The 26,057-nt window shown below is 43.5% G+C and overlaps 1 protein-coding gene across 1 annotated transcript; it reads left to right on the top strand.

The window, feature by feature from the left end:
- Nucleotides 1–5,920: 5,920 nt before the first annotated feature.
- On the top strand, nucleotides 5,921–25,355 carry LOC121951356 (semaphorin-6B-like). The gene is made up of 16 exons (XM_042497645.1): nucleotides 5,921–6,041; nucleotides 6,947–7,058; nucleotides 10,147–10,207; nucleotides 10,316–10,378; nucleotides 12,723–12,821; nucleotides 12,900–12,990; nucleotides 13,251–13,370; nucleotides 14,361–14,449; nucleotides 14,667–14,884; nucleotides 15,500–15,631; nucleotides 15,924–16,073; nucleotides 16,195–16,371; nucleotides 18,439–18,579; nucleotides 19,865–19,942; nucleotides 22,752–22,813; nucleotides 24,193–25,355. The coding sequence occupies exons 1-16, from the start codon at nucleotides 5,921–5,923 to the stop codon at nucleotides 25,176–25,178; spliced, it is 2,700 nt and encodes an 899-aa protein (XP_042353579.1). The 3' UTR covers nucleotides 25,179–25,355.
- The last annotated feature ends 702 nt before the right edge of the window (nucleotides 25,356–26,057 follow it).

The raw sequence follows: 26,057 nt of genomic DNA, 5'->3' as shown, positions 1-26,057 counted from the left end.
TCAACAAGAGTTCAGTACATGTCCAGCTTTGTATGTAGTAACAAAAGGGGATGTTTTCTAATGGGACTTTGGGACATGTCCAGGCATATTTGTAGTGTCAAAAGCGGGTGTTTTTATAACAAGTTAAGGATATGTCCAGCCATCTTTGTACTGACAAAAGCGTATTTGTGTTTTTTACAAGAGTTTAGGACATGTCCAGCCATGTTTGAAGTAACCAAACAGGGTCTTTTAAGCCTAAACATGTTTTCTTAACTCTAACCAAGTGTTTTCTGTGCCTAAACTTATCCACACGACAGCCACAGTGGTGTCACAACACAAAATTTAAAACTGAAACACGTAAGGTTTCAACATATCTGCAAGACTGTCATGCCGACATTTATTCTGCTGATTAGGTTGATAAAGGAGCGTGTTTGTGTTTCAGGGATATAATAGCCAATTTGAAGGGACATTCTGAGGAATAGAGTGAAAAAATAGAGTGATAGTGCAACATTAAAATGGCTAATACTAATGGATTTTGACACACCTCTGCTATTTTTTGTCTTACAACTTCCACAGCATTTGTTTACATTGTGGCGAATTGGCACCATAAAAAGTGTGCCTAATTAGCGATTAGCAAAACCTGCCTGCAGTGTACCAATGGATGTATAGACAACTATCACTTGCTTACTTTGATAGTGAAGAAAACGAAAATGTGATGATTTTCAAACAAGCTCTGTCAGGAGCATCCTTTTTTCTTTAATTTATGAGCGGCTTTATTTACATCCATGATGCGGTGAACAGAGATAATGATATTCTGGGAGAGATTAAGCCTCACTGAATCTAAAAATACGTATACCATGTCTGTGTGTTCAGATTTGACTGAGTTATGACTCTGAGAAGAAGGGGTGTGATTTTCTGACTTAAACTATAACCACATGATGCCTAATCTCACTGGAACACATGCTACATTTAATTCTGCCCATCCATCCTTTCACATACAAGACAACAGAATTTCATTTCAGGTTTAAACATCATATTCGGACCCTCTCATGAAATGGCCATAATGAAATGAGGCTGACCCCACACCTGACTCAATCAGTTCTCGTTCAGGGAATCCCAACAGACATCAGATGAAACAAACCCCCCGCCCCTCCCTCCGGTGCTTCTGATGAGGAGAAGGCTTAGAGATGTCAAACCTGCAATCTCTGGGCTAGAATTTCATTTGAAGTGGCCCCCAGTGTATAGTCTGCAGCACCGCATCGCCTCACTGATGTCCTCAAACAGCTTGTCACTCAAATGCATGCAGAGTCTGAGGTGTTGGCAACACAGGTGAATTATGCATATGAGCAAGTGCGTGTTACATCTGGGTGCATCTGTGCGCTTCAAATAGCAGTTGTCATCACCTTAGCAACTAGCACATCTACCTCTGTACCTGTTCTATCTTTGAAAACAGTCGTAGGGTTTTTATCCTGGAACAGACAAGCTGAGAGGTATAAAGAAAGAGAAATGAAGGGGAGGAGGTGGGTGATGGAGGGAGAGAGACAGAGGATGAAAAGGAATCAGCGGGGGTTGGGGAAAACATGAAACACGGCATTCAGGTTGATTTGATGGGAACAGCATTCATATTGTTCACATCATTTTCGTCATTTTCTGACCTTTCTTTTCATTTGTGCTCCATCAAAATCCACATTTTCCAGGATTTTAGGAGCGCTGTCAGCCCAAGACAAAATGCGAGCACTCCGCCCTTTTTGTTCTCCTCATCTGTCTTGTCCCCTCTTTTCCCCTCTCTATGTCTCCTCTTCTTTTCAAAGAATTCTCACTTCAAAGAGAGTGCAGCTGAGCCACAGGCAGTTTGAGTAAATGCAAAGAAAAGCACCTAGGCTTAAACATGTTTTTGATGGTGTAGCTGCCACAGTTTATGACCAGTAATAACTTATGTGCAGCGGTGTTATTCCACTGTCTTGGTTTTATAGGTGAAAGAGATGCTGATGTACAGCATGGGGGCTTGTTTTGACAGTTTGACCCCGTTCTGTGGGTTGTTGGCCATCCCAGCAGCATGCTGGTGTATCTGTTGGTTGGTCAGTCCATCACTTATCTTCAGACTGTCTCAACAACTATTGGATGGATCGCCATTCAATTTTGTACAGACATTCATGGTCCTCAGAGAATGGATTCTGCAGGGTTAGGTGATCCCCTGAGTTTTCATCTAGCGCCACCATCAGATCAAAATTTCTTTTTGTCTTTATGACCAAATAGCCCACTTGCAAAAGTGATGACATTTACAGCTGTACTTTGTGTCTAATGCATGTTAGCATGCCGATGTTAGCATTTGGCTTAAAGGGTAATATCGGTATTTTTCAACCTGCACCGTATTTTCCTATGATTTTGTTTCTAAGTGATCAGTGAATACAACTTTTTTTTTCATTTTGTTAAATTGATCCAGTACTGAGCAACAGTGAAACCAAGTGACAACTTTTAGGACTTAAAAATGAAGCCAACTTGGAAGGGCTTAAAGTTTCAGTTCCTCAAATGGCCACTTGGATCCAGAAACCAATCAATACCCATAGACCCCCATGTTAAAATGCCCAACTTTCCAGCAGAAATAAATATGTTTACAGCCTCATACAAAGGACGGTTTTGGCCTCTACAGCTAATGTCAACATTTATGACAACTGCACAGGGTGGTGAATACATGGGTTTTATACAACTCACTCATTTATATTTTCTAAGGCTTAAAGTTAAACATATGTAAAGACGTGGGGTCGCTTGAGTGACAGGCTGTCTGTGAGGTGTCACTACTGTGAATGTTTCTGATTTAACGAAAAAAAAAGAAGGATCTCATTTCTTTTAAAAGGTCGATCTTTGTCGATCTCCATAATGTTGTCTGACACTTTGAACCTGTCAGTGGCAAAAACAAGACATAGACACAAAAATATGGAAAATAGAGTCCAGTTTGAAAAAAACACCAGTTACCCATTAAAAAGAGAGCCGCATGGCTTTAGACTCTTGTTTTGTCGGCTCATGTGTCTGTGTGTGTGCACAACTTGCACAGTGTGACCCTTTTTTGGGCTCGTAACTTTTTAAAAACCAAAATCTTTCCCTCCCCTTTTCTTTGCTGGTGATTTAGAGCATTCTTGACTTTTGACCTTTAGAAAGAGATTGTCCAGCTTATCCGAGTCACTTTTTTTCTACTCTCTCAATAAAGACCAGCTTTTCCTTTTCCGTCGCAAATTGCCCGTAATATATCCTCCATATGTGCACATAGAAACACAATTAGTGAAAGGAACATTACCACCCAAAGTGGCTTTGTAATGCTGTGACTGTTTTGTCTCTTGGCGTGTTATATGACTGTAAGAATCCCCTTCAATTCAGACAGTTTGACAATGGAGTGACATTTCTGACAATAGATCCTCATTACACCTCTAAGCAGACAATAGAAACACATTAGCTCCCTGCTGGAGCCTGGTTGGTGGCAGCAGTCACCCTGCTGCACTTCTGACCCTGTCATCACATGCGTATGTCCACACACACACACACGCACGCACGCGCACACACACACACACACACACACACACACTTACTTGTTGAATAAGAAATCATAATGTCAACAACACAGATGCTCACATAGGGGAAGATGAGGGAAGAAGAGAAGCCCACACCTCCTAATCCCTCTCTTTACAATATGGCACTAAAGCTACTCTCAACACATGTATTGAATGGCTGTGCTCAAGTGAATTGTGGCGTTTCGTCTGAATTGCTGCATTCTTGAGATTTATTCCACCAGAACCATTTTAAAGTGATGTCATTTTTATGTAACTGGAAAATAGTGATCAACGTATTTACGTTAACTTGTTCATAAAAAGCTTTGACATGTAAAGACCTGGGTCAAATGGCCACAACAAGATTGGTGACACATCATGGCAAACTTGATCCAAATATATTTATGTAATCAAATTAGACAAATTAGAGAGTAACTCAGTATTTACAGTGTGGAGTTTGGAAGTCAGTGGAGTCAGTAATGTGTGTTGCATGAGTGTAAACTGTGTGCAGGTGTTGTAAAGGTGCATAAAAGCAAAACAAAGAGGTAAGGAAACATAGCCAGGGGCGTCCGGTGGCTTGGTGGCTAGAGCAGGCGCCCCATGCACAGAGGTTGTGTCCTCGCCGCAGCGGCCGCGGGTTTAGCCCAAAAAAATAATCTTAAAAAAAAGAAACATAACCAAACCAAAGAGGGCAGGGCAATGCAGCAGCAGAGCGGAGGTTCAGATAGTGAGCTAATGGATGCACGTCGGCTTAAATCATCCGAGCACTCTCAGGCGTTCCCAGTAGCCCTAACTATTATCTGCCTGCAAGAGAGCACACAAACAGGTGAATGCACAACACAAGATGGCACCCAGGGGGTCGTCACAGATATATACATGATGGTGGGGAAAAAGATCTTTCGTTTTTAAAGTGAAAATATAACGTTAGACGCTTGGGACAAGAAGCTCCCCTCAGTAAAGGGGCAAAAACTCCTAGCCTCAAAATATTTAAATCGATTATCTAGTCTATTGTGACTTTATAAAGTTCCAAAGTATTCTCATAGAGCGGGTCATGTGATATCTTACAAAAATGCATGCACAACAGTGCATGTCATTGTGCAAATTAGTGCGCCACATATGATCACATACTTTAAAATTACTCAAAAGTTCACTCAAAGTTCACATGGTTCCCAGCTTGCTTCTCAAGGGGAAAGTCCAGATTTTTTTTACCCATCCACCACCCCAACCTGCCTCCTTTCTTAGTGCTGTAAGCGCATTAGTAACATGATTGTAGCCTTTCAAAATACGTGTGATATGTTTGAATTTGGGTGCAGTGCTGTTTGTAGGACAATCATACATACAGTTTGTGAGAACAGCCTGATAGTTCATATCTGCATGATGTAGTAGTATAGTAGGCTATTGTAGTTTCAATTCATTACCAGGGAATTAGCTAGCTAGCCAGCAATAATCAGTATTTCTAGATATCTATAATTAGCAAACATTTTTAGCGAGCTTGCTGGAGGAGGAAATCCTGAAATAATAAGAGTAAGCCTGAAGGAAAAGCTAAAAGACTCCTAGCGAATTCATTAATGTGTCAGAGTGGGGTTCATTTGATTTAGTTAGCGAGCTCGTCTTGAGCTTGGGGGCTTCTTTACAAAGTTCTTTGGTGAAGTAATAATACTCTCTTACGATAATTAAATATTTTTAGGAGTATCAGTATTTTACTTTTACTTTTTCTGTCAACTTTAACTTTAACTTTACTTCATTTCCTAAATAAAATGTGTACTTTTTCCCCCAAACATTTTAGCTACATACTACAAAAATAGGTGAGAAAGGGATGGACGAACGAATAAGGAAATGGGAGGGAGGAAAAAACTCTTTTTAAAGTCGTGCATGTTATGAAGAAATAAACTTCGTAATTCTCAAAATACTCAATGCTTGCTTTTTATTACCAGTGTTGACTTGTACTTTAAATTTCAATAATTAAATCCATGTAATATAATAAAATAGCATTTGATACTTAAGTACAGTAAATATCAAATACTTTAAGAATTTTATTTATTTAATATTCTAATAAGAGACTTTAACTTCTACCAAAGTCATTTGCTAAAATATCAGTGCTTTTACTCAAGCATGGCTTTCCAGTACTTCATCCACCACTGACAAGATTCTCATTTTCGTGCTATATCAACAAAACTGGCTCTAACAACCTATTTCTCCCAGTGGTGTGTTGATTTAGCCTAAGCGTCATCATCCTGCACATGCTGAAATCAAATATTTTTTAAATTTTACAGCAAATTGAGTTTGTTCTTAAGGGGGGTGTCTTCCCCCATCTTGCTCTACACTGTCACACATGCACACACAGAAAAACATATTCAGAGTACACAACAATGGCATTTTTCTCTCCCTTCTCTCCTCAGTGCATGTGTGTTGCTGCCATGGCGACTGTGGCTCCTCCCTTCACATTTCTCCTCCTGCTGCTTCAACTGGCGGATGGCTCATTCCCAGAGGAACCCAGTCCACTCAGCTACGTCCCCGTAGAGGGTATGTTTCCTTCCTGCTGTGTGTGTGTGTCTGTGTGCTGCGTAGATGATAAATGGCTTCATGGTGGATGTGGAAATCGGGGGTCAAGGGTCAGACCTTTGGTGTGGACCTGCTTTCTAGCTACCTGGGCATACAGATAAATAAAGAGACTTCTTCACTCTGTCTCTCAGTGGCAGCATAGTAAATATGAGAGAGAAAGAGAGATGTAAAGACAGACAAAAGGAGAGAGAGAAATGATTATTATGGATTTTGAGAGGTGCGTGAAGATGAAAAAATGGGAGACAATTGGATTGGATGAGGTGATGCAGATGACGAGAGAAGGGTGAGGGGTGGAAGAGAGAAGGGGAGGAGACAGGTGGAGATGGATCGCTACGTCCTCCTCTCTTCCTCCCCTGCAGTCAAGGACAATGAGACGTTTTCCCAATCTGTCTCCTGATGATGAGGGCTCCCTGTGGAGACCGTTGTCCTCCTCTTTGAAACTTTCCCGTAGTCTGTTGCCGCCACTTTCTCGCTGCACCTCATCTGTACTCTCCCACTTATCTGAAATGTAGGGAGGAAAGAAAGGGAATGCCTTTTTATCCCACAATAAAATTACAATAATGGTTGCACACAGTTTTTCTCATTATGGCGCTGCATGCATCAACAAAAGCCCAAAAAAAACACTAAGAGGATTAAAGCGTGAGTGTACTTTAACTGCTGCACCATTCATCTCTTCCCATTATCTTTGTTTTCCTGTACAAGAACATCAAGAATGAGTGAAGACACTATTAAAGTGAAGGTTAGAGAAGTTCTGAGGGTAGCTATTGATGCAAAAAGTGCTCGCTCTGTCATTAACTGTCAAAGTATCCTTGAGCAAGGCACTTAATTTCTTTTCTTTCTTTTTTTTCTTTTCTTTTCTCTCTCAGTTGTGCGGAGGTATCCGGTGTTCTTGGGCAGAGCTCATCGTTCAGCTCAGAGACAGGAGCTGCACATCCAGACGGTCCTCCAAGTCAACCGCACGCTCTACATAGGAGCCAGGTAACCAACGGCAACCGCCTCCAACTGTGTGTTACTGACGTGCTCGCATTAATATCCTTTTGCTTTCATTTGATGCCACAGCTTCCATCTGCTGTCATTCTGCTGAGGACATTTTCAGTTTGTTGTCGAGAGGAAGCATTTGATTATGTTGTTAAATGTCAAGCGAAGGCTGTTTATTTAGATTACTCTTATACATGAAATATGGAAAATGGTAATAGACGGTAAATTCTGGACTGTCTGCCAAATCTGGTCCTCAAGTGAAAACATTTGGCACCCTGATGAGAGCTGAAGTGTTCACCTACATAGTTTTTAGCGAAACTTTGACACAACTATCCAGAAAATACACAAGGCTCATATCAATCACATTAAATGACAATTTAACATCTAATGAAGAGAGAGGCAAACCTAGAATACTGTGCCTCATGCCAAAATAAAAGGGACAGTTTACCCCCAAAACAAAAGAAAAACCTTCTGTTGGTTTGCATCATCAGTGAAAGCTTGTCACATGTTGGCGCTTTGTCAGTGGACTTCTGCGTCTACATATTACAAATTAGTTATACTTCTGCATCTGCCCTTCACGCTTCAGGATGCCGCTACCGTGATGTCAGCAAATGCACATGGTGGGATATCACTGTACATGCTTATGTTTAAGCAACAACAGCACGTGGCAACCCACGCTGAGACGTCAACAAATGCACATGCTGGCAGGATGGTTAGGTTTAGGTGACAAAGTCACAGGAGGCACATGGTAAGGTGTAGAAACAAAACATCACATTCAAACGGAAAGTAAACACCGCACTCCCACATCAAAGTCCAGGTTTGTTCGACCCATCCACTTCCCCGACAGCCTGCCCTATGAGTTCCCTCACACTTCTTGTATTACATTGTTACTGGCAGCGTTTCAACCTGATGTTGTCCTGCTGCATTTTGTATGCACGCGACAGGTTCTGTCTGGCTGCGTTTTCAAGTGATGCTGACCATGCGTGCATTGAGCGACTGCACCAGGGGCCTCATGTACAAAGGGTGCGTACGCACAAAAACGTGGCGTACGCTCTTTCTCACGGCAAAGTTCAGATGTATCAAGAGTGAAATGACCGTGGAAATGTGCGGTGCCTCACGCCAACTTCATAGCTGGCGTACGCACATTTCTACAGCCGTTGATACTTTGGCGACACTTAGAGGTGATCCTGGGAAACATAAAATAAACACGTGTAACCAATCCGTCCTCTGAATGATGACTTAATGATGTGCACATCAGAGACACATGAACAATTAACACCAGTGAACAATTAACACACACACACACACACATACGTGTCTCCAATTACATGAGTGGATATAAAAGCATGCGCAAAGTGGTGCAAAAAGTACCACTGAAAACAATGGCAGCTTTAGCAGCATTAGAGGACATTGCAAATGGTGCAATTAGAAGAGAGCGTGTGTTTCGAGACAGAGACGACGTACTGGCACACGATGACGACTGGCTCATCAGCCGCTTTAGGTTCCCGAGGGCAATCCTCGTGGAACTGTGCGCAGAGCTGCGGCCGACCTTGGAGCGCAACACAGCCAGGAGCCATGCGCTGCCTGTGCCCATACAGGTGCTGAGCACACTGGGGTTCCTGGCAACCGGGGCATTTCAGAGGGAGCTGGCCGACCGATCGGGACCGTGCCGGTCGACCCTCAGCCGAGCCATGCCAGCCGTGTGGGACGGAATTATCCGCATGTCAGCCAGATATATCAAATTCCCATACCATGCAGCTGAACAGGTCAACATTAAAGCGCAATTTGCAGCGAGAGCCGGTTTTCCTAATGTATATAAAAGCGCCGTTACATGATGAATTTGTATACATGAACAGGAAACACTTTCATTCCATCAATGTACAGATCATATGTGATGCGCAAATGCAGTTAACCAACATTGCGGCGAGGTGGCCTGGTTCAATGCACGATTCACGCATTCTGAGTAACAGCATGGTTGGGAACAGACAAGCTGGCACTGTGCGCGATGGGTGGCTTCTTGGTAAGTAAATTTGTCGTGTAATTGTCCTAGTATTAGTCCCTGTGATGCGCATTGAGCATGTGCGCCCCCAAATCATATCCCGTCTTCACCGCATCATTACTAGTCAGCGGTTAGCGTTAGTGACTTGCTGTGTTTTGCTGGTTAAACTACAGTTTCAGATCTTTCTAATAAGCCCCTGTTTGTCACTGTGCGCAACGTACTCATGTTAATAACCCCGTGCGTAAAGTGTGCGTAAAGACTTATCAGCCTCACCTTCTCCCCGGCGCACTTCTGCACTAATTTGCAACAATAGTGTGTGATCCGTGTAAGTGTATAAACTTAATGAATGGAAGTTTAAAATCCCGTCTTACTCATCTTTTGTTTCTTATTTTCTGATCGTGCAGAGAGGGGAATCTCAGGTGCAGGGCTTATTTAAATATGATTTGCGTATTTAAATGGGGGCGTGGACAGGGAGTGGTCGGGTACTCCAACATGTGCGCTCAATTCCACGCTGATTGGGATGTACAAAGGGAATGTGCTTGGATTCATGCGTGCGCACAGATTCATACATCAGGATTTTTTTGTGCGTACGACGTTTTCTGGATTTGAGCGTACGCCATGTTTCAGTAGGAAATCCACGCAAGTCTTTGTACATGAGGCCCCAGGTGCCCCGGCGTAACACAGCGACTGGTTCTGTCCGGCTGCGTTCTCAGCTGATGCTATTCAGCAGTGTTTCATGCGCACGCAAAAGGTGCGTTTTTGGGTTGTGCACTTAAGCCAAAAGCACTGACAAAGATTCGCTATTTTATGAGTTCAGAAAGACAGCAGGCTGGCTGCGCTGGGCTGACAGTCAAACCCAGTCCAACCTAGCCAGCACATCTGTATGGAAAGACCAAATTAAGTCAGATAAAATCCTTAAACAACATGTTTTATGAGTCAGTTTGATTCTGGAATAATTAAAAGAGACAAAACATCTTCAAAACGCTGAAAAACATACTATTCACTGAGGCCTTCCTCACACATTGTTTATATTGTATAAAAGACATCCTACAGTATTACACTGGCACTGATGTGTGGTGTGTTTTGTAGAGATGACCTGTACAGAGTGGAGCTGGATAACATGGCAGGTGATGAGATGTTCTACAGCAAGGTAAGACTCATTTCTCTACACAAGCACACAACCAAACATTCATTAAAAACTGATAATATTCACTCACACGATTACCAGCACATATTCTGACTGTGGTTCTTTTGGCAGAAACGGACATGGGAATCCAACAAGAACGACATTCGAGTGTGCCGAATGAAGGGCAAACATGAGGTACAGTGCTCGTACACAACACTCTGACTTTGTGATCCGCTCTTTCATGCATCAACACCATCTATACTATCACACGCATGGACAGGCACAGCAGCTGCTAGAGAAACCTTATTTCCTCCAGGTGCACCTGCATACGTTATTTACACAAATTTGATCTTGTTGATACAGAATCAGCACGTTACTTAATCAAGCTAGCTCGGTGAAACGTTGCCCAGGCCGACAGATGTTCACTGAGCTTGACTGCCATTGTGTTGCATACCTGCGTTGTGCCAATTTTTGTCATAATTCTCATTCATAGCCTTTGGGGAAGACTAGAAAGTGGGACGGCTCTGTGTGTATATAAAGTGATAGTTGACAATGTTCTGAGATATGAAGGGAGCGTGATCAAATCTACAAAAAAGAAATATTCGAAGGGATGGTGGCTCGCTTGACAGAGTGTGACCTAAAATATAAGCTTTATTGTATAAATGCAGCGGCGCCGCCAGCAAAATCCAATCTGGGCGGAACTCATGGAAAAAGAAAAAGAGGCAAGAGGAAACATTATAAAGCAAACTGTGCAGAGAGTGACACAGCCTCGGGGAGGAAACAGTAATTGAAATCAGTTGAGGAGAGGAGGTGTAGGTAGGGATGGGATGTGTGAAGGTGGAGGAAAAGTGGAGAAGAAACACACAAGGAGGATAGGGCATCCACAAGGTAGTTACAAAGAGGCGGGGAGACAACAAAAGAAGAAGAGGTGCTGCTTCAGAGCGCACAGATGAAAGGAGAAAAGATGCAGGAGTAGAAATTAATGTAGAAAGACAGAAGGGGAGAGATTTGCCCAAGGTGGAGAGACCATGAGAGGAAGAAAACTAACGACAGCAAGGTGAAGCTAAAATCCGCTAACTTAGGTTAAGGGTAAATGATGTAACTGTGAATCATCTGACACACAGTTACCAGACCAGACCTAATGCTTTATCATCTCATAGCATATATCAGGGAAGTGTGCAGTTAAAGTTATAATCCAAGAATAGACCTTTTTCACAGCAGACATTTTGAAATGTCATAGCAGGAGAAGCAGCGCAGGTGGAGCTAATAACATTAGCGATGGCTCAACTCCATTGAGGTGTGCCAGAAAGCCACCGTACTCACGAACTGAGCTAAACTGAAACGCCTGAATCAAATGTCTCCATTATCATCATTGATATGCATCATGGATGTCTCTCGGACATAAATGAAGGCACATTACAGGAAGGCGTGAGGCTGCCAGTTAACCCAAATGTGCCAGCAGCAACATGAGCACTGAGAGATCAGCTGGCTCCTCCCGTTTCAGCTTGATCTTTACGCTGAGTGGCGAGCTTTGTTTACCCCTCCTCCTCACATCATTGTACACTTTTCTGCATTGTGAACCTGCACTGCCACGTCCTCTCATGCCTGCTTAACCTCTGCTGCTTTTGGTGGATTTCTGCTGCTTCCACAAATTATCTGCTCACACTCCTTCACCTCGTGCGCGAGCAGATTGGTTTCTTCAGCAAAACACCTCTCACATCTTTAATTCGCCAAATTCGTCATTTAGATTGCAGTGCACCAATTCTTGGCGCCCCTGGCTCTTAAAGGGAGTGGGAGCTGACGCACATATTGGTTAATTCATATACCGCCAAAAACACACCCATGACTAATACAGAGTCTAAATACAACCCCTCTGCGCTGTGCGCTGCACCTGGTGCCCAGATTATCCACCATTTAACTAGCAAAATGGGCTTTGCCACACCCTAAACGCTTTTGCGCCATGCACTATAGGTTATCTGAATAGGGCCCAATGAGTGCCACCCCCAATCTGCTATACTCATATAGACCCATGCACTTTCTGTCTCTCTCTCTCTCTCCTAGTTTAAATCAGTAAACAAAGATCATTTTCAGGAGAGGTTTAAATACAAGTTGATTAATAATTCAAAATAAATAAATTACTTTTTCAAAATGAACATGACTGTTACTGTTGCTGGACCCCCCCCCCCCCCTTGCATCTTTGCAATATCATGTCATCAGACACTGCTGTAACAAAGGGGCTGAGGGGCTGACCAGTGTCATCAAGTTTCAGATTCACTGGCAGCACTTTTAAATCTCAGCTTAATCAGCAGCCTCCACTTTGAAGACAGCTATAAAGTCCTCGCCCTATTGTTCCTCCAGATGGAGTGTGCTTGAGGGTGTTATTTCCTCCAAGGGTTGTTTTAAGCTGCTTTTTTTCAAACTTCACACTTGCAGCTTTCTTTCTCTGACTTCTAAGCTTAATTTTGAGTTCAAATCTGTTGTCCTGTACCTAGTGATTTTTTTCTCCTCTTTGTGTTTCTTTTTGTGTTTTTCTCTATAGGGAGAGTGCCGTAATTTCATCAAGGTTTTGCTCAGCCAGCATGGTGGCCTGTTTGTATGTGGAACAAACGCCTTCAACCCGCTGTGTGCCAACTACACTGTTAGTATCCATCTATCTGTCAGCTGGTCATTCTCTGTGTGGCTGCCAGTTTATTTATCTATATTTTTCCTGTTGCAGAGAGACACTCTAGAGATGGTGGGGGAGTCTGTCAGCGGGATGGCACGGTGCCCATATGATCCACGGCACGCCAATGTGGCTTTATTTGCAGGTAGTATCTTCAGTTTGCACGCTACAGATGAAGAATTCCGGGTTTCCAGCAGACATCAGACCCAGTTTTCAGCTCCAGACATTAAAACGTCTGCGCCCTTGTGTTTACCTTTACAAATGATTTATAGTCAGACCTCTCGCTGTATTGCTTGTTTGGTTTTAATCTCCCTGACCTTGTGCTATCTCTCCATCTGTATCGCTCCCTTCTTCCTCTTCTTAATCTCCTCCTCTCCTCCGTCTGTGCGTCTCTCTCGCTCTCAGATGGGAGTCTCTTTACTGGTACTGTGACAGACTTCCTGGCCATCGATGCAGTGATCTATCGTAGTCTTGGTGACAGCCCCGCCCTCCGCACAGTCAAACATGACTCCAAATGGTTCAGAGGTACTTTTAGAAACAATCAGAAGGCAAATAAGCAGTGAAACAAACATGATTATATCTACATTTGAAGCTGCAGTGTGTAGGATTTAGTGGCAGCTAGCAGTTAGCGTCGCGGTTTGTTACAAGATAAAACTTCTCCCTGTTACATTTCCGTCAGTGTTCATTGTTCAGGAGGTTTTTGTGAGAGAAATTATCCAGAGGTGCTCAACTTTGTTCTCTGATAACTTAAGATCCAGATGTTCAGGAGGTTTTTACCAGGAGCCTATTGATCATCAACAACAGATGCAGGACGACACCTAGTATGTTATATCCAGACGTGTACGGCAATGACCAAGCAACGATATTTGAGTTGGGATGAGATTGTGTTGTGTGTACAGCCAGCGTTTGGGTTGTCCATTCTGGAGTATTGCAGAAACATGGCAGCACAACGTTTGGGAGTCTGCAGAAGAGGACCTGCTTCCTATGTAGATATAGACAACTAATTCTATGGTAACGAAAACACAATCATTCTTAATTTCACGTGATCCTAAACTAAAGAAAACACACTGGATTTTATTCAACTTCTGCCAGTAAATCCCCTTGAATCCTGCACACTGGACCTTAAATAGATTCACTGTAAGTGGAACACAGACGGAGTGATGTACTGAGGTTAGTTGGACTCTACAGGTTCAGGGTTTTAACAAGCGTTCAATTGAACAGTTCAGTCTGTTTTCCACCAAGAGAAAAACAAGTGGGGGCAGGTCAAAGCCGGAACAGTGCCGGCTGAATAAATGATAAATAATGTGCATCCTCTTGTCCATGATGATAAATTAAACAGGACATGAATATTTGATGAGCGACGCCCGTGGACAGCAGCGGTCCATGTTGATGTGACTGTTATTACAGCTCCATGTCAGGGACTTTGGAGCGTTACGTTTGGCCCACAGCGGTGCGTAGCTACTCTTCAGTATGTGAGTGTTTGTCTGACTGTGTTTTTCTCATATTGTTTTTCAGAGCCCTACTTTGTGAGCTCCATGGAGTGGGGGCCTCATATTTATTTCTTCTTCAGAGAGATGGCCATGGAGTTTCATCATTTGGAGAAGGTTCTTCCTTTCTTTCTTTCTTTCTTTCTTTCAAAATGACCTTTGTCCCAACTTTTCTTTCCCTTTTTCTTAAGGGGTCCTCAGTTACTTGTGTTTTTATGTATATTATATGTATATAATACATATGTTTTGTACATTAAATACAAATATCCACGTGTTATGGTCTTTTCTTTTACTTTGTCTTGCGTCTAATCTCTTCTGTTTTGTTGTCTTCCAGGTGATGGTGTCTCGTGTGGCTCGTGTGTGTAAGGCAGACCTGGGTGGCTCTCAGCGCGTCCTGGAGAAACAGTGGACTACATTCCTGAAGGCTCGGCTCAACTGCTCCGTCCCGGGAGATTCACACTTTTACTTCAATCTCTTGCACGCCACAAGCAACATCATCCACATGCAGGGACGAGACGTCATCCTGGGTCTCTTCTCCACACCGCCAAACAGGTACAGAGTCACGCCCAACATGCACACAAAGAAACACGAAACAATATTTTTCTCACCACCATCTTTTTTTTACTTTTTATTTATTGAACACAAAGTGAATGCACAGAACACCCAACAGAGGAGACATTTACAATAAAGTTCACATACTTTTGGTCTTTTCATGTACATAATCAACCCTCCTAAGTATATCTTTAATGGTGATATTACTTCCCAAACCTTAACCTGTTACTTCTGCATATATCCCAAACTTTACTCTTTACACTCTTTACAGCATAAGAAATATACAAATATGTATTATAAAACTAACAATTAAATATAAATCAAAGTTAAAACAAAAACAAAAGAGAAAGAAAAAGAAAAAGGAGAAACAAAAAAACAAAAAGCAAAATAAAAGCCAAGAAAAAACACACAGACACAGAGAAAAAGAGGTAACCAGAGTTCCAGCATTGCCCATATTAACTTGGGCCTTTGTTCATTGAACCTATCCATTTTCAGCTGTAACCTTGCTGTGATTTTTTTCCATATTAAAGACATTTTTCACCCTGTCTATCCACTGATTTATGCTGGGGGCCACAGCCCTCTCACCACTGTCTTATTTTTGTTTTTCTCTGGCAGCATCCCTGGCTCTGCAGTGTGTGTATTTGACATGCAGCAGCTCGCTCATGTCTTTGAGGGCCGCTTTAAAGAGCAGAAATCCCCAGAATCTATTTGGACTCCTGTGCCAGACGAAGCTGTGCCTAAACCAAGGTATTGTTATGCAAAGTGTATGTGAGCCGATCTTGGGCAAAATACTGCAGTACTGCTTTACTGAGCATCTGTCTCACATATATATAGTCTACTCAACGTACTCCCTTGCTATAAGCTCCAACTGTCAATCACACAGCAACTTCACTACTATTCAGCAAAAATTCTAATACAACCCCAAGCAGCCACAAAAAGAACTCCTCTGACTCTTTTCTTCTTGCTCTCGCTGGACTTCAATCGCTTTCTTTCCTATCCATCTATTCTTCGACTCCCACTTTTCTGTCTCTGCCTGCAGACCCGGAGGATGTGCAGTGCAGGGATCCAGATTTAGCTCCTCTACCACACTCCCAGATGAGGTGCTGAACTTTGTGAAGACCCACCCGCTGATGGATGAGACGGTTCCACTGCTGGGGCACAGACCCTGGGTGGTCAAGACTATGGGACGGTACTGACTCAGTTATTTGATAGCGCCTGCGCAGAATCTTTTATGGCATGACATCTGAAAGTATTCATCACAGCATATAAGAAGGATATTGGAAAAACTTGTTATGTTGCTATCTATCAAGGTACCAGTTGACAGCCATGGTGGTGGACACAGAAGCCGGACCCCATAAGAACCGTACAGTCTTGTTCCTGGGCTCGACTCGAGGAACCATTCTCAAGTTTCTAATGATTCCCAGTGGAGATTCTGTCTCCCACCGCAGCGTATTTCTGGAGGAAGTTGAAGGATTCAACCCAGAGAAGTGAGTAGGAGTCGAGGCGTATTTGTCCCTGATCTACATTAAATTATACATTTTGACATGTTGCTCCAGGAACGTCAGGTCTCATGTTGCCTGCCTCTGTTTGAGAGCTGGTGAGCAGCAGTGACAGTTCACCCAAGACCTGTATTCAATTACACTTATTTTAAATATTTGATTTTAACATTTTTGAAGTGCAGCTTAGTAAAGGGCTATTTAGTTTTGACAGTACATAAGTAGTTAAAGCTGGGGTAGGTAGACATCTGGAAAAGGCAGAATGTGCAGAATCTGGAAATACACCCTCCTCCTGTAGCTCTCCCGTCTCCATCATCAGCCCCTCCCACCAGGTGACCACATGCGCTTCATACAGTTACCCAATATTCCCATACATAAATTTACTTGATCTTACTTCCTGAGCATTTGCTCAGTCCTTCTTTGCCTCACTCTCTGTCGCTGTTTGTCAGACCACAAATGCGACAAGAATTAGCAAGCTAACCACCCCACCGTCTCTCTGCGTCGCTCGCTATTGCTGTAGATTGTTTCCCCCAGAGGAGAAGGGGCAGCAGCTCGGGAGCTGGACCTTTACTCAGCAGCTGTGGCTGCTTGAATTCAGCATGCGCAAAACCCCAGTCCCTGGTGTCACAGCAGGCTGGAAGCCAGCAGCATCACCAGGTCTAACCGGTGTAACGGCAGCTACAGAAAGTTTGTTGACTATCAGGGTCGTCTGGTCGTCTGGTCCCCTGGCACTGAGGCTTGTGTTGGCTTAATTGGGGTTGCTGCAGCCACTGATTGGGGGTTTGTCTCCCCAAGCTGTTGGTTGCTCTCCTCCTGGCGAGGGGGTCTGTAGCAGTGGGGAGTGAGGCGGAGGACACACTGTGACTCAGGGCCTTAGCAACAATTTCTCACCATCTCTGAAATGCTCTGCTGACATGGACATGTGTTTTACTTAGTTTATATTCAGTCTTTCTTTTAGACTGTCTTTTTGATGAGTCCATCCTTCTTTTTTTGGGTTGCTTTGCAGTGAAGGCAGTTGTTGCCAATGCTGGAGTAGCTACTTTCCCTGCAGGACTCTCCGCCATTGAATCAGGCTTTCACCAAAGGGACGTTCACACATGTCTGCAATTGTTGAACAGCCAATAAACCCCCTTCCTCTGAAATGACCTGTGATTGGTCTCATCACTGGATAGATGTTCTAAAGCTTGAAAACAGACCCAAGTGGAGGTGCAGGAGTCTGGTGGCCTCTTGAATTACAATATACTTAGATTTTATAATGGGATTTTTGGCCATTGATGCCAAAATCAAACCGCGTACCACAGCTTTAATGAGTTTGATGTGAGAGATGCAACTTGCAGTCACTCTTATCGATCAGTGTTACAATTATTCACTTAATTATTGAGTGATTAATTTCATTCTAGTCCAAAAGATATTATGAAGTCCAAAGTTAATATTTTATCACTTTTTCTTTATCCAAATAATAGTCTAAACCCAAAAAATCCAAAGAAAAGCCCAAAATGTGCACATTTTAGGGGCTGGAGTCAGTGGAGTTTGTGGAGTTTTGAGCTCGAAAAATGACTAAATGTATGGGAATAGCTCCCTGGCGGCTGACTTATTGATTTATCAACTAAATGTCTAAGCTTTATTTGACTTGATGATGAAAATAAGCATCTTGTTTGTTGTTGATTTGATCATAATTTATACAAACAGTTCCTGTTTTGAGATTTCATCCAGGCTTTTTTTTGCAACTTAGATTTAATTACTGTCTTTCCATTACTGTGAAAGACCTGACTGTCAAAAGATGATAGCAGAAAACTGGGGATATTAGCTTCATCCGCTGGCAGCAAACACAACAGAGAGTTTATTTTTTTCGACCACACAGCTCTGGCTCTGTGCAGCGTCTGCTGATGTTTGTACGAGGGTTAGGGCACGGGTCTGTCTGACTTGAAGTGCAAACAGATGAGGCCTTCGACCCTGTCACATCTTCATTTGGGGCCAAAACACATACATTGACCTCCCTCTGCTTGCTCCTTACCCTCTACCTCTCGTCTTCACACTTTTGTGTCTCGCTGTCTCCAGGTGTAGTGAGGACTCTCCTCAGGCTCGTCAGCTCTTGTCTCTGTCGCTGGACCGCACCAGTCACACTCTGCTGCTGGCTTTCCCCTCCTGTCTGGTCCGAGTGCCGACGTCCCGCTGCCACCTGCACTCACGCTGCATGAAGTAAGTGGCACACAGTCACCTGTTTTTACCTTGGAGAGAGTTTTCCTTCCCTTTAGTGTTTCTTTGGCTGATAATTAGGTCACTTTAAATGCCATAATGGACATTAGCCAACAGTTACTGGCCAACTTCTGTTTTGTCGCTGTGCTCTCACTCTCTGTTAGTGCTGTTGTTCTGAGAAAACAAGATGCAATTCTGCTCCTGTTTCTGTCAGCAGGGGAAGAGTGGCATGTATGTTTGTCAAACTACAGCTGGCTTTTTTATTCTGGGAACATTTTATCCTTGGGAAATCCTATTTACCTATTTACATCCTATTTACACAAGGCTTCATAGATGTTTCATTATGAATACCTAGAAAGCATTTGTTTATAACTGTACATATAGAGAAGATATTTTGAAGTAGAACCCGACAGGTGAGTTGACTGCAGGACTAGTGAGGGACAGGTGAAACTAGTCAGGGCGGGGCAGACACTTGCTAAGGCAGAAAAACACACATAGACAACACGTAAAGCCAGACATGACGTATGGGGAGTAAACATACTGAATAAAACAGGACACATACTAAACATGAATCAATACATGAAACAAGGGGAAAACAAATAGCAAACCAAGGGTCATGACACAGTTTTTCATATTTTAGGGTCTTAAAGGGCCACTTCATCTGAAAATCAAAAATACACATCCTCCACTTACCTGTAGTGCTATTTATCAATCCAGGTTGTTTTGCTGTGAGTTGCAGAGTGTTGGAGATATTGGCTGTAGAAATGTCTGCCTTCTGTTGAATATAGATGGCACTCAACTTGTGGTGCTCAAACAGCAATGTCTCTTCCCAGAAACCATGACCCACTTTCTCAAGATAGTCCACAGATCTTGTTGTGAGCAGTTGCTCTTGAGTATTTCTTTGGTGCTTTGACCACTACAAGCCAAGTGCCTTCTAGTTCCATTATATTTATGAGAAAGCAGACATCTTAGCAGTCAATATTTCCAGAACTTACACCAAAACAATCTAGACTGATAAACAAGTAAGAGACAAAATATGTATTTTTGATTTTGAGGGTGAACTATCCCTTTAATGACCCGCTGAACCCAACAAGTTACCCTGATGATACCCAGATGGGCAATAAGCTACCCAACTTCCCTGCTAATGTCATAGCTGCCACCCTTTTGATAGGTAACTTTTTCAAAGTTTTCCAGCGAGAGAGTTTCCTGTTAAAATGCTCAAATTGCTGTTGTGAGAAACGGGTCAGTGCTCAGCATTTCTCAACTTTTTATATTCGTTGGTGTGTAGGAGTTGTCTAGCCTCCAGAGACCCGTACTGTGGCTGGACCAGAGGCAGCACCTGCTCCTTCCTGAGACCAGGCACGCGGTGAGGACAACACACACCCACACACCTACCTCTGCAGACCTGCTGTCTGCACACTCAGGACAAGTTTTATTATGTGGAGAGAGTTTTACTGGCAAAGTTACAACATTTCTTTATTTTGTACACGGAAAGGTCTGGCAACAGAGCTAATACTAATTATGTAATTTGCTATGCCATGTAAAATAAGGTGAATAAATGCAGAAAAGATGGCAGAGTGTTTTTGTAATTTAAGAGAAGCTCCTGGGTCAATAAGCAAGACTCCAATTTTTTCATTTATTTCACCCTCAAGGAGAAACATGGACATAGTTACACACGTAAAAAACAAAAGAAACGGAAATAAAGTGAAAGTAAAGGGTAAAGTGATACAGGCTGCTCAGTAACTGAACCCAAACTGAGCAAATGCGAATTAATGCAGAAAATTATGAATACATGAGTAAGAAATTACAATAACGGCCAAAAAAAATCAAGCTGGAAAAGTTGCGAGACAGACAGTGTGTGTCTGTGTCTGTGTCTGTCTGTGTCTGTGTCGGTGACAGTGATATTGAGGCAGCAGTGCAATGTGTGCACAGTTCAGGCCATTTCTTTACAATGAAGTAGCTTAGCGCTGAAGTTAGCAAGCTAAGTTAGCTTACCAGTCTCCCTTAAGGTGGACTGTTAAGGTGGAGCAGCTGCTCCTTAACATAAGACATTTTTCTCCGCTGAGTCTCTCCTGAATTGGTGATGCAATTACAGATAGATACAGATCCCAAATCAAAATTAAGTTTGCTGTTAGTAATTCTGTAACTGTTACTTAGTGTCAAATTATTGGAGCTGAATTTGGTTTTATTTATAAGGTGAATTTGTTAGTAATGCTTTTCATTTATATATTTAAGTATTCTTTAAACTGATAAGTGTGCTTTAACAATTTCAAGTTTAAATTTACCTTTGCAATAAATCATTTTTAAAAAGCCGTTCTTTAGTGTCATTAACCGCACAGTTTCAGCAAAGTATCATAAAAAAAAATTAAAAAAAGATACTCAACCCTATTTGAGACGCAACAGGCTTTCAACCATTTCCAATGAAAGCCCATCGGCAATACATTAGAATGTCTCATTTATATTCAGTAACTTATTTGTGTGTGATTTTTTTTTGAAAAATCTTTGCCTGGTCCTCATGTGAGTCAGTATGCACAGGACCACACGAGTTGCCAGTGTGCATGTGTTGATCTCTCTGACATACTTCTGCTGATTGCTGCTTCTTTGTTTGTTTATGTTTGGTGTGGGTAGATTGTAAAACTGAATTGTCCTTCTGGGATAAATAAAGTTGTCTGAATCTGAATTATTAGACATTCAGAGCAACAGACATAGTATCAAGAGTGAGAAAGTCTGCATAATGCAGGTGGTGAATAGGGGAGGTGAATGGCTTCCTCAAGATCAGGACTTTGACCCAGAAGACCAGTGTTTGTGTCTTATGTTAAACTAAACGTCATTGTTGAGTTATTTTGTCACATCAGTCGTTAGGCACCGGCATGACTAATGTCAACCACAATCTTTTCCCAACCCTAACCAAGTAGTTCTGTTGCCTAAACGTAACCCCCAACCACCAGCGTCAAGATACAAAGCGAAAGGCTGCCCCCTCTGTTAAAATATGACGAGTAGGGATGAGATCACATTGTGCTGACAGCTAACAGTGTTAACTGGGATGGACCTGCAGGGTGGGTGCTACGTCACCATCCCTACATCAGCAGTTACTTCCATATGAGTGCAATGCAGAGCAGCGGCGATTAACTAGCCAGTGGGACACACACATGCGCTCACATGCACGTGCAGCTGGATTGCCTACCAGAACAACAAACAGAGAAACGTAGGTTATAACATACTCAGAGGGAGCAAGGCTTCATTCTCGCCATTACTCCACTTTATCTTTACATAGCACATAGTTGTTTGCTGCTATATAAATGCTGTGAATGCAGCTTATTTAAACCGTTCATGTTAGTGCCTATGAACAGAAGCAACAGTGACGTGACAAACCACCGAAGCACGACTCACATCCTGCGGCACAGTCATCCAAGCATCCTCTGTTTCTGTTTTGTTTTGTTTTTTTTTAATCTTTTTTTTACAGGACGTTAAAATAAAGCTGTGAAATAACAGTGTAATTTTTAATTGTCGTTTTGAAGATGTAAAAGTTCTGATTATTTTCATTTTGTAACCAGTAAAGACAGGTGGCTGTATAGTATATGATTCATCATTTTATGGTTTTAAATACCATATTTTATTAATGAATAAATAATAGTTTTAAAATAATTACTGCCATTATCCTTTATAAATTCACATTCCCTTTATACTAAGTATTAAGAGTATCTGTATCACAGTCAAAAATTGAACCCAGTATCATAATCCCTTCTTGCTGCTCTCGTCATCATCTGTAGGGCTGACCCTGACCTCTGACCTCACTGAGGTACTCCGAGCAAAAAGAGAAAATCAATAATGGCATCAATAGTGTATCCTATTACACTGCATGACACATCAATACGTGTCATATCAATTTGATTGATTACGATCAACAAATGTCCCCATTAATGTGCAATTTTCTATGCAGATGTGAACATTTTGGTGTAATTCATACATTGGCATGAGTTATTTTAATCAGATGTATTTTTATGTGTTTCTGTATTGTTAGACTGCAAGTATCTGTTACATGCTGCCATGAAAGATGATATACTGTAACTGCAGAGAATTAAGAGCGCTATAATGGCATGTTTCCAGTTGTGCGCTGTTTGCATGTAAAGAGAAATGTTGATGTGTCTGATGTGCTGATCTCTGTGTGACTGCAGGCTGCCTTTTCAACAAGATGTGGAATATGGAAACACCACCTCCCATCTAGGAGACTGCGATGGTAGGTTGCAGCACTGTGACATGGATGCTGCTGCCTGTGCACAGCGAACTGAGGGCAGGCGCCACCTAGTGGCTCAATCCCTTATTACGCCTGTCTGCTTGTCACTGAACATTGTGTTCTGAAAAAAAAAAAAGATTCAACCAAGTGAGAGAATATTTTTCACAATTTCTGTAATTTAGCACACTTTAATCTAATTCTAGGTCTAATGTGATTTCCTCCCCAACTCAGCAAGATTCACTCAACCTTGATATTAGCAACTGATATTAGTATTTTGGTGTCTTTCTCAGAGCTGAATCAGTTGGGAGTCGAAGTGGGATTTTGGTTTCAACCTCACTGCTTACAGGTCAAAACGCTCTCAGAGTGAAAAAGTTTAATTAGGGGGGATGTAACTGCTGGTAGACAATACCGCTGCAGACTGCAGGATGGGAAATGCAAAATTCCCCTGGTCACAAGGCTTTGTTCTCTCAAAGCTGATCTTCTGAGAGAGGGATGACCGAGGGTAGCCGGCGAGAAAACTGGAAATAGCTTAGCATAAAAAAACCTGATGTCACTTCTGTTGAGAGGCTCAGATGTCGCTGCAGAGGGCCTCTTTGAACCTTGCTCTGAAATTCAGAGTCAGTGGAAAACCAAAAAAAAAAAAAAAAAAAAAAGTCATTTCCTCTCCAGCAGATTCTTTCTGAACTGTTCCGCCTGCTTTAGGCCAGAGTCACAGTCATAAAATCCTCTTGTTTAGATATGAATTTCCAGAATCATTGCACATTTATGTCCCTCATCACACTCATTTGCTTTTGACTGATGAATGGGCTTCTAGTTTTCATCCTGCTCTTAGAAACTGATAGCGGTAGAAGTCAGCGATGCCAGGCTGCAGACCTGACAGACTCTAATCCGAGCAGTGAAAGCGCAGCAGAGGCAGAGCCAGGGACAGGCATGTGCTGCTGTGTCTGCAGATGGGAGTGATTAGAGTTGGGGTGGAAACACTGAGGTAATGGTATGCTGCGAGGAGAGACTCTCTGACCGGGCTGCAGGATGGAAAGTGTGAAGAGAAAAGAGGAGAAAAGGAGAGTCAGCTGCTGTGGTCTGAGCGGCGCTGATGACAAGTGCAGGCCTCTCTGAACCTGGAGCCTGTGGAGCCTCAAGGCCAGACTGGAGAGGAGCTCCTTTTAAAGATAATCACCATTTAATGCTGAAAGACATGATCACCAATTATGAGAGTTATTGTAGTTATTGATTTATTATGATGCATTATATCTTGGTAGGGGAACAGCACTAAGTAGCTGAATGGTAGTATATGTAATGATAATTTTAAACTGCACCCTGTGGACAGACATTGTGCTGCTCTACTAAATGTCATCTTCATAATTCTGTCTCTTAATCTTCAGGAATTCTGCAGCAGAGTTTGCTGATCGAACCAGAGAGCTTGGTCTCCCTCAACCTGCTTGTGGCGTCCGCAGTGTCTGCGTTCACCATTGGGGCGGCACTCTCTGGCCTCGCTGTCTGCTGGATAATGGCCCACAAGCCCACCAACCGTCGCCACGGCTCTTCCTCACAGTCCTCCATCCAGCGGCGTGAAAGAGGCCTGCTGAGTAACGGCGGCGGGATGGGAGGTTCCGTGCTAAGCGTGACACGGCAAGGAGGCGGGGAGCGCCCCTGCTCCCAGGGCGGGGAAACCCTGTTTGTCATGCCCAACGGTTGGGTGAAGTCAGGGGAGCTCGACCCGGGCTTCCTGCCAACCCCCGAGCACACGCCCCAGCAGAAACGCAGAGGCCTACGACTGTCTGACTCCAACTCCGGAGGGTGGGACACCAGCCAGACGTACCTGGGGGGAGGCTCTGTGGGTCTGGGTTCACCCTGCCGCATTCCCCCCTCTGTCTACCTGACCACCAGACTCTTCCAGCAAGGGGGAGGCGGGAGACACGGCGGTGAGAGCCGAGGGAACGACACGCCACGCCAGCACTATGTCTGCCTGAGCAAGCAAGAAAAAGCAGTGAGGGGGACACCCAAGGCCCCTCTCAGGAAGTCTGCAGGAGAATACGTGTACCCCATGACCCCCCAGGACTCGCCTGAGCGCCGGAGGGTGGTCTCGGCACCCAGCGCCCCTATGGAGTACGGCGAGCCGCTGCCTTTGCGCTGGCCAGCCCCCGAAGGATACATCCTGAGCAGCCACGGCATGGTCCCCGTCCCCCTGCCTCCGCCCTCCATGCCCGCTCCCAGCAGCCAGGCTTACGTGTCCCAGCAACACACCCCTGGGCTGAGCAGGGCTCTGCTGCGAGGGGCCCTGGAGCGAGGGGAGCTGGGCGAGCTGGTGGATCTCAGCCAGCTGATGAGTAAGAAGAACTGCAGTGATAGGACTCAGGCTGGCCAGTGACTCATGAGGGAATGAAGGGAGCTTTTCCATGTCCGGCTGCCTGCTTTATTTACATAGATCTGTCTTTCCTCTTTCTTTCTCATTCTGTCCATCCCTCTCTCCCTTCCCTCCTCTTCTCCTTCATCTTTATTTGTCATTCAGCCCCTCTGATCTCCTCTGTGTCTCAGGCACCCCCCCCCCCCCCCCCTTCCCCCCCCTGATGAGTCTCTCTTTATGACTGGCTGCTGGGTCTGCCACTCATATCCTGGCTCACACTAATTGGTCAAATGGACCGAGGTTGTTGCTGTGTCTGCATTGCAGAGTTGCCTCTATCCTGCTACTCAGCGACAGCAGGGACGAGGGAGGAGAAAGAAAGAAAGACAGAAAGACCAGGGGAAGAGATGACGGAGACAAAGATGGACATGTCTCTTAGAAGCTGCCTTCTCTGTGCAGAACAACTGAGGCTGCAGAGTCTGACACTGCTACAGGAGTGGGGCGCTTTCCCCCTCTTGGATAACATTAACAAGACTGCCACCCATCTGTTCCATGCTATATTACCTGTTGGTTTGATTGCCAACAAGGTACTTGAAGTGAAATTGCAAAATCTGAATGTCGTAAAAGTATCCGAAGCTGCAGGCGACTCATCAGACAAAAAACTGAAGTCATTCTGTAAACACAAATCTAATGAACGATGAGGAAACGCTTCTCTCGGTCCCTTTTCTCTCTCTTTCCCTCTTTGCTGCACACACACAGAAGTCATGTTTTTGTACAGGTGACGGGGAGGGTATTTAGTATTCCGTGTGTACGAAAAGCACGACGTGTGTGCCAAATGCCTCGGACCTGTCTCACAGGGCTGTGGGACCATAACTCACGTCGTTGGAGAGCAGAGTGCAGGACTGA

This window comes from Plectropomus leopardus, chromosome 12 (assembly GCF_008729295.1).
Source record: "Plectropomus leopardus isolate mb chromosome 12, YSFRI_Pleo_2.0, whole genome shotgun sequence".
Taxonomy (NCBI): Eukaryota; Metazoa; Chordata; class Actinopteri; order Perciformes; family Serranidae; genus Plectropomus; species Plectropomus leopardus.
Note: the sequence above shows the minus strand (reverse complement) of the source record. Positions and strands in the feature narration are given on the sequence as shown.

Coding starts and splice junctions, on each gene's coding strand:
- LOC121951356 (XM_042497645.1), top strand. CDS start 5,921: ATGTGTGTTGCTGCCATGGCGACTGTGGCTCCTCCCTTCACATTTCTC. Junction 15,632..15,923: donor GAAGCTGTGCCTAAACCAAG/GTATTGTTATGC, acceptor CTCTGCCTGCAG/ACCCGGAGGATGTGCAGTGC. Junction 22,814..24,192: donor CCATCTAGGAGACTGCGATG/GTAGGTTGCAGC, acceptor CTTAATCTTCAG/GAATTCTGCAGCAGAGTTTG.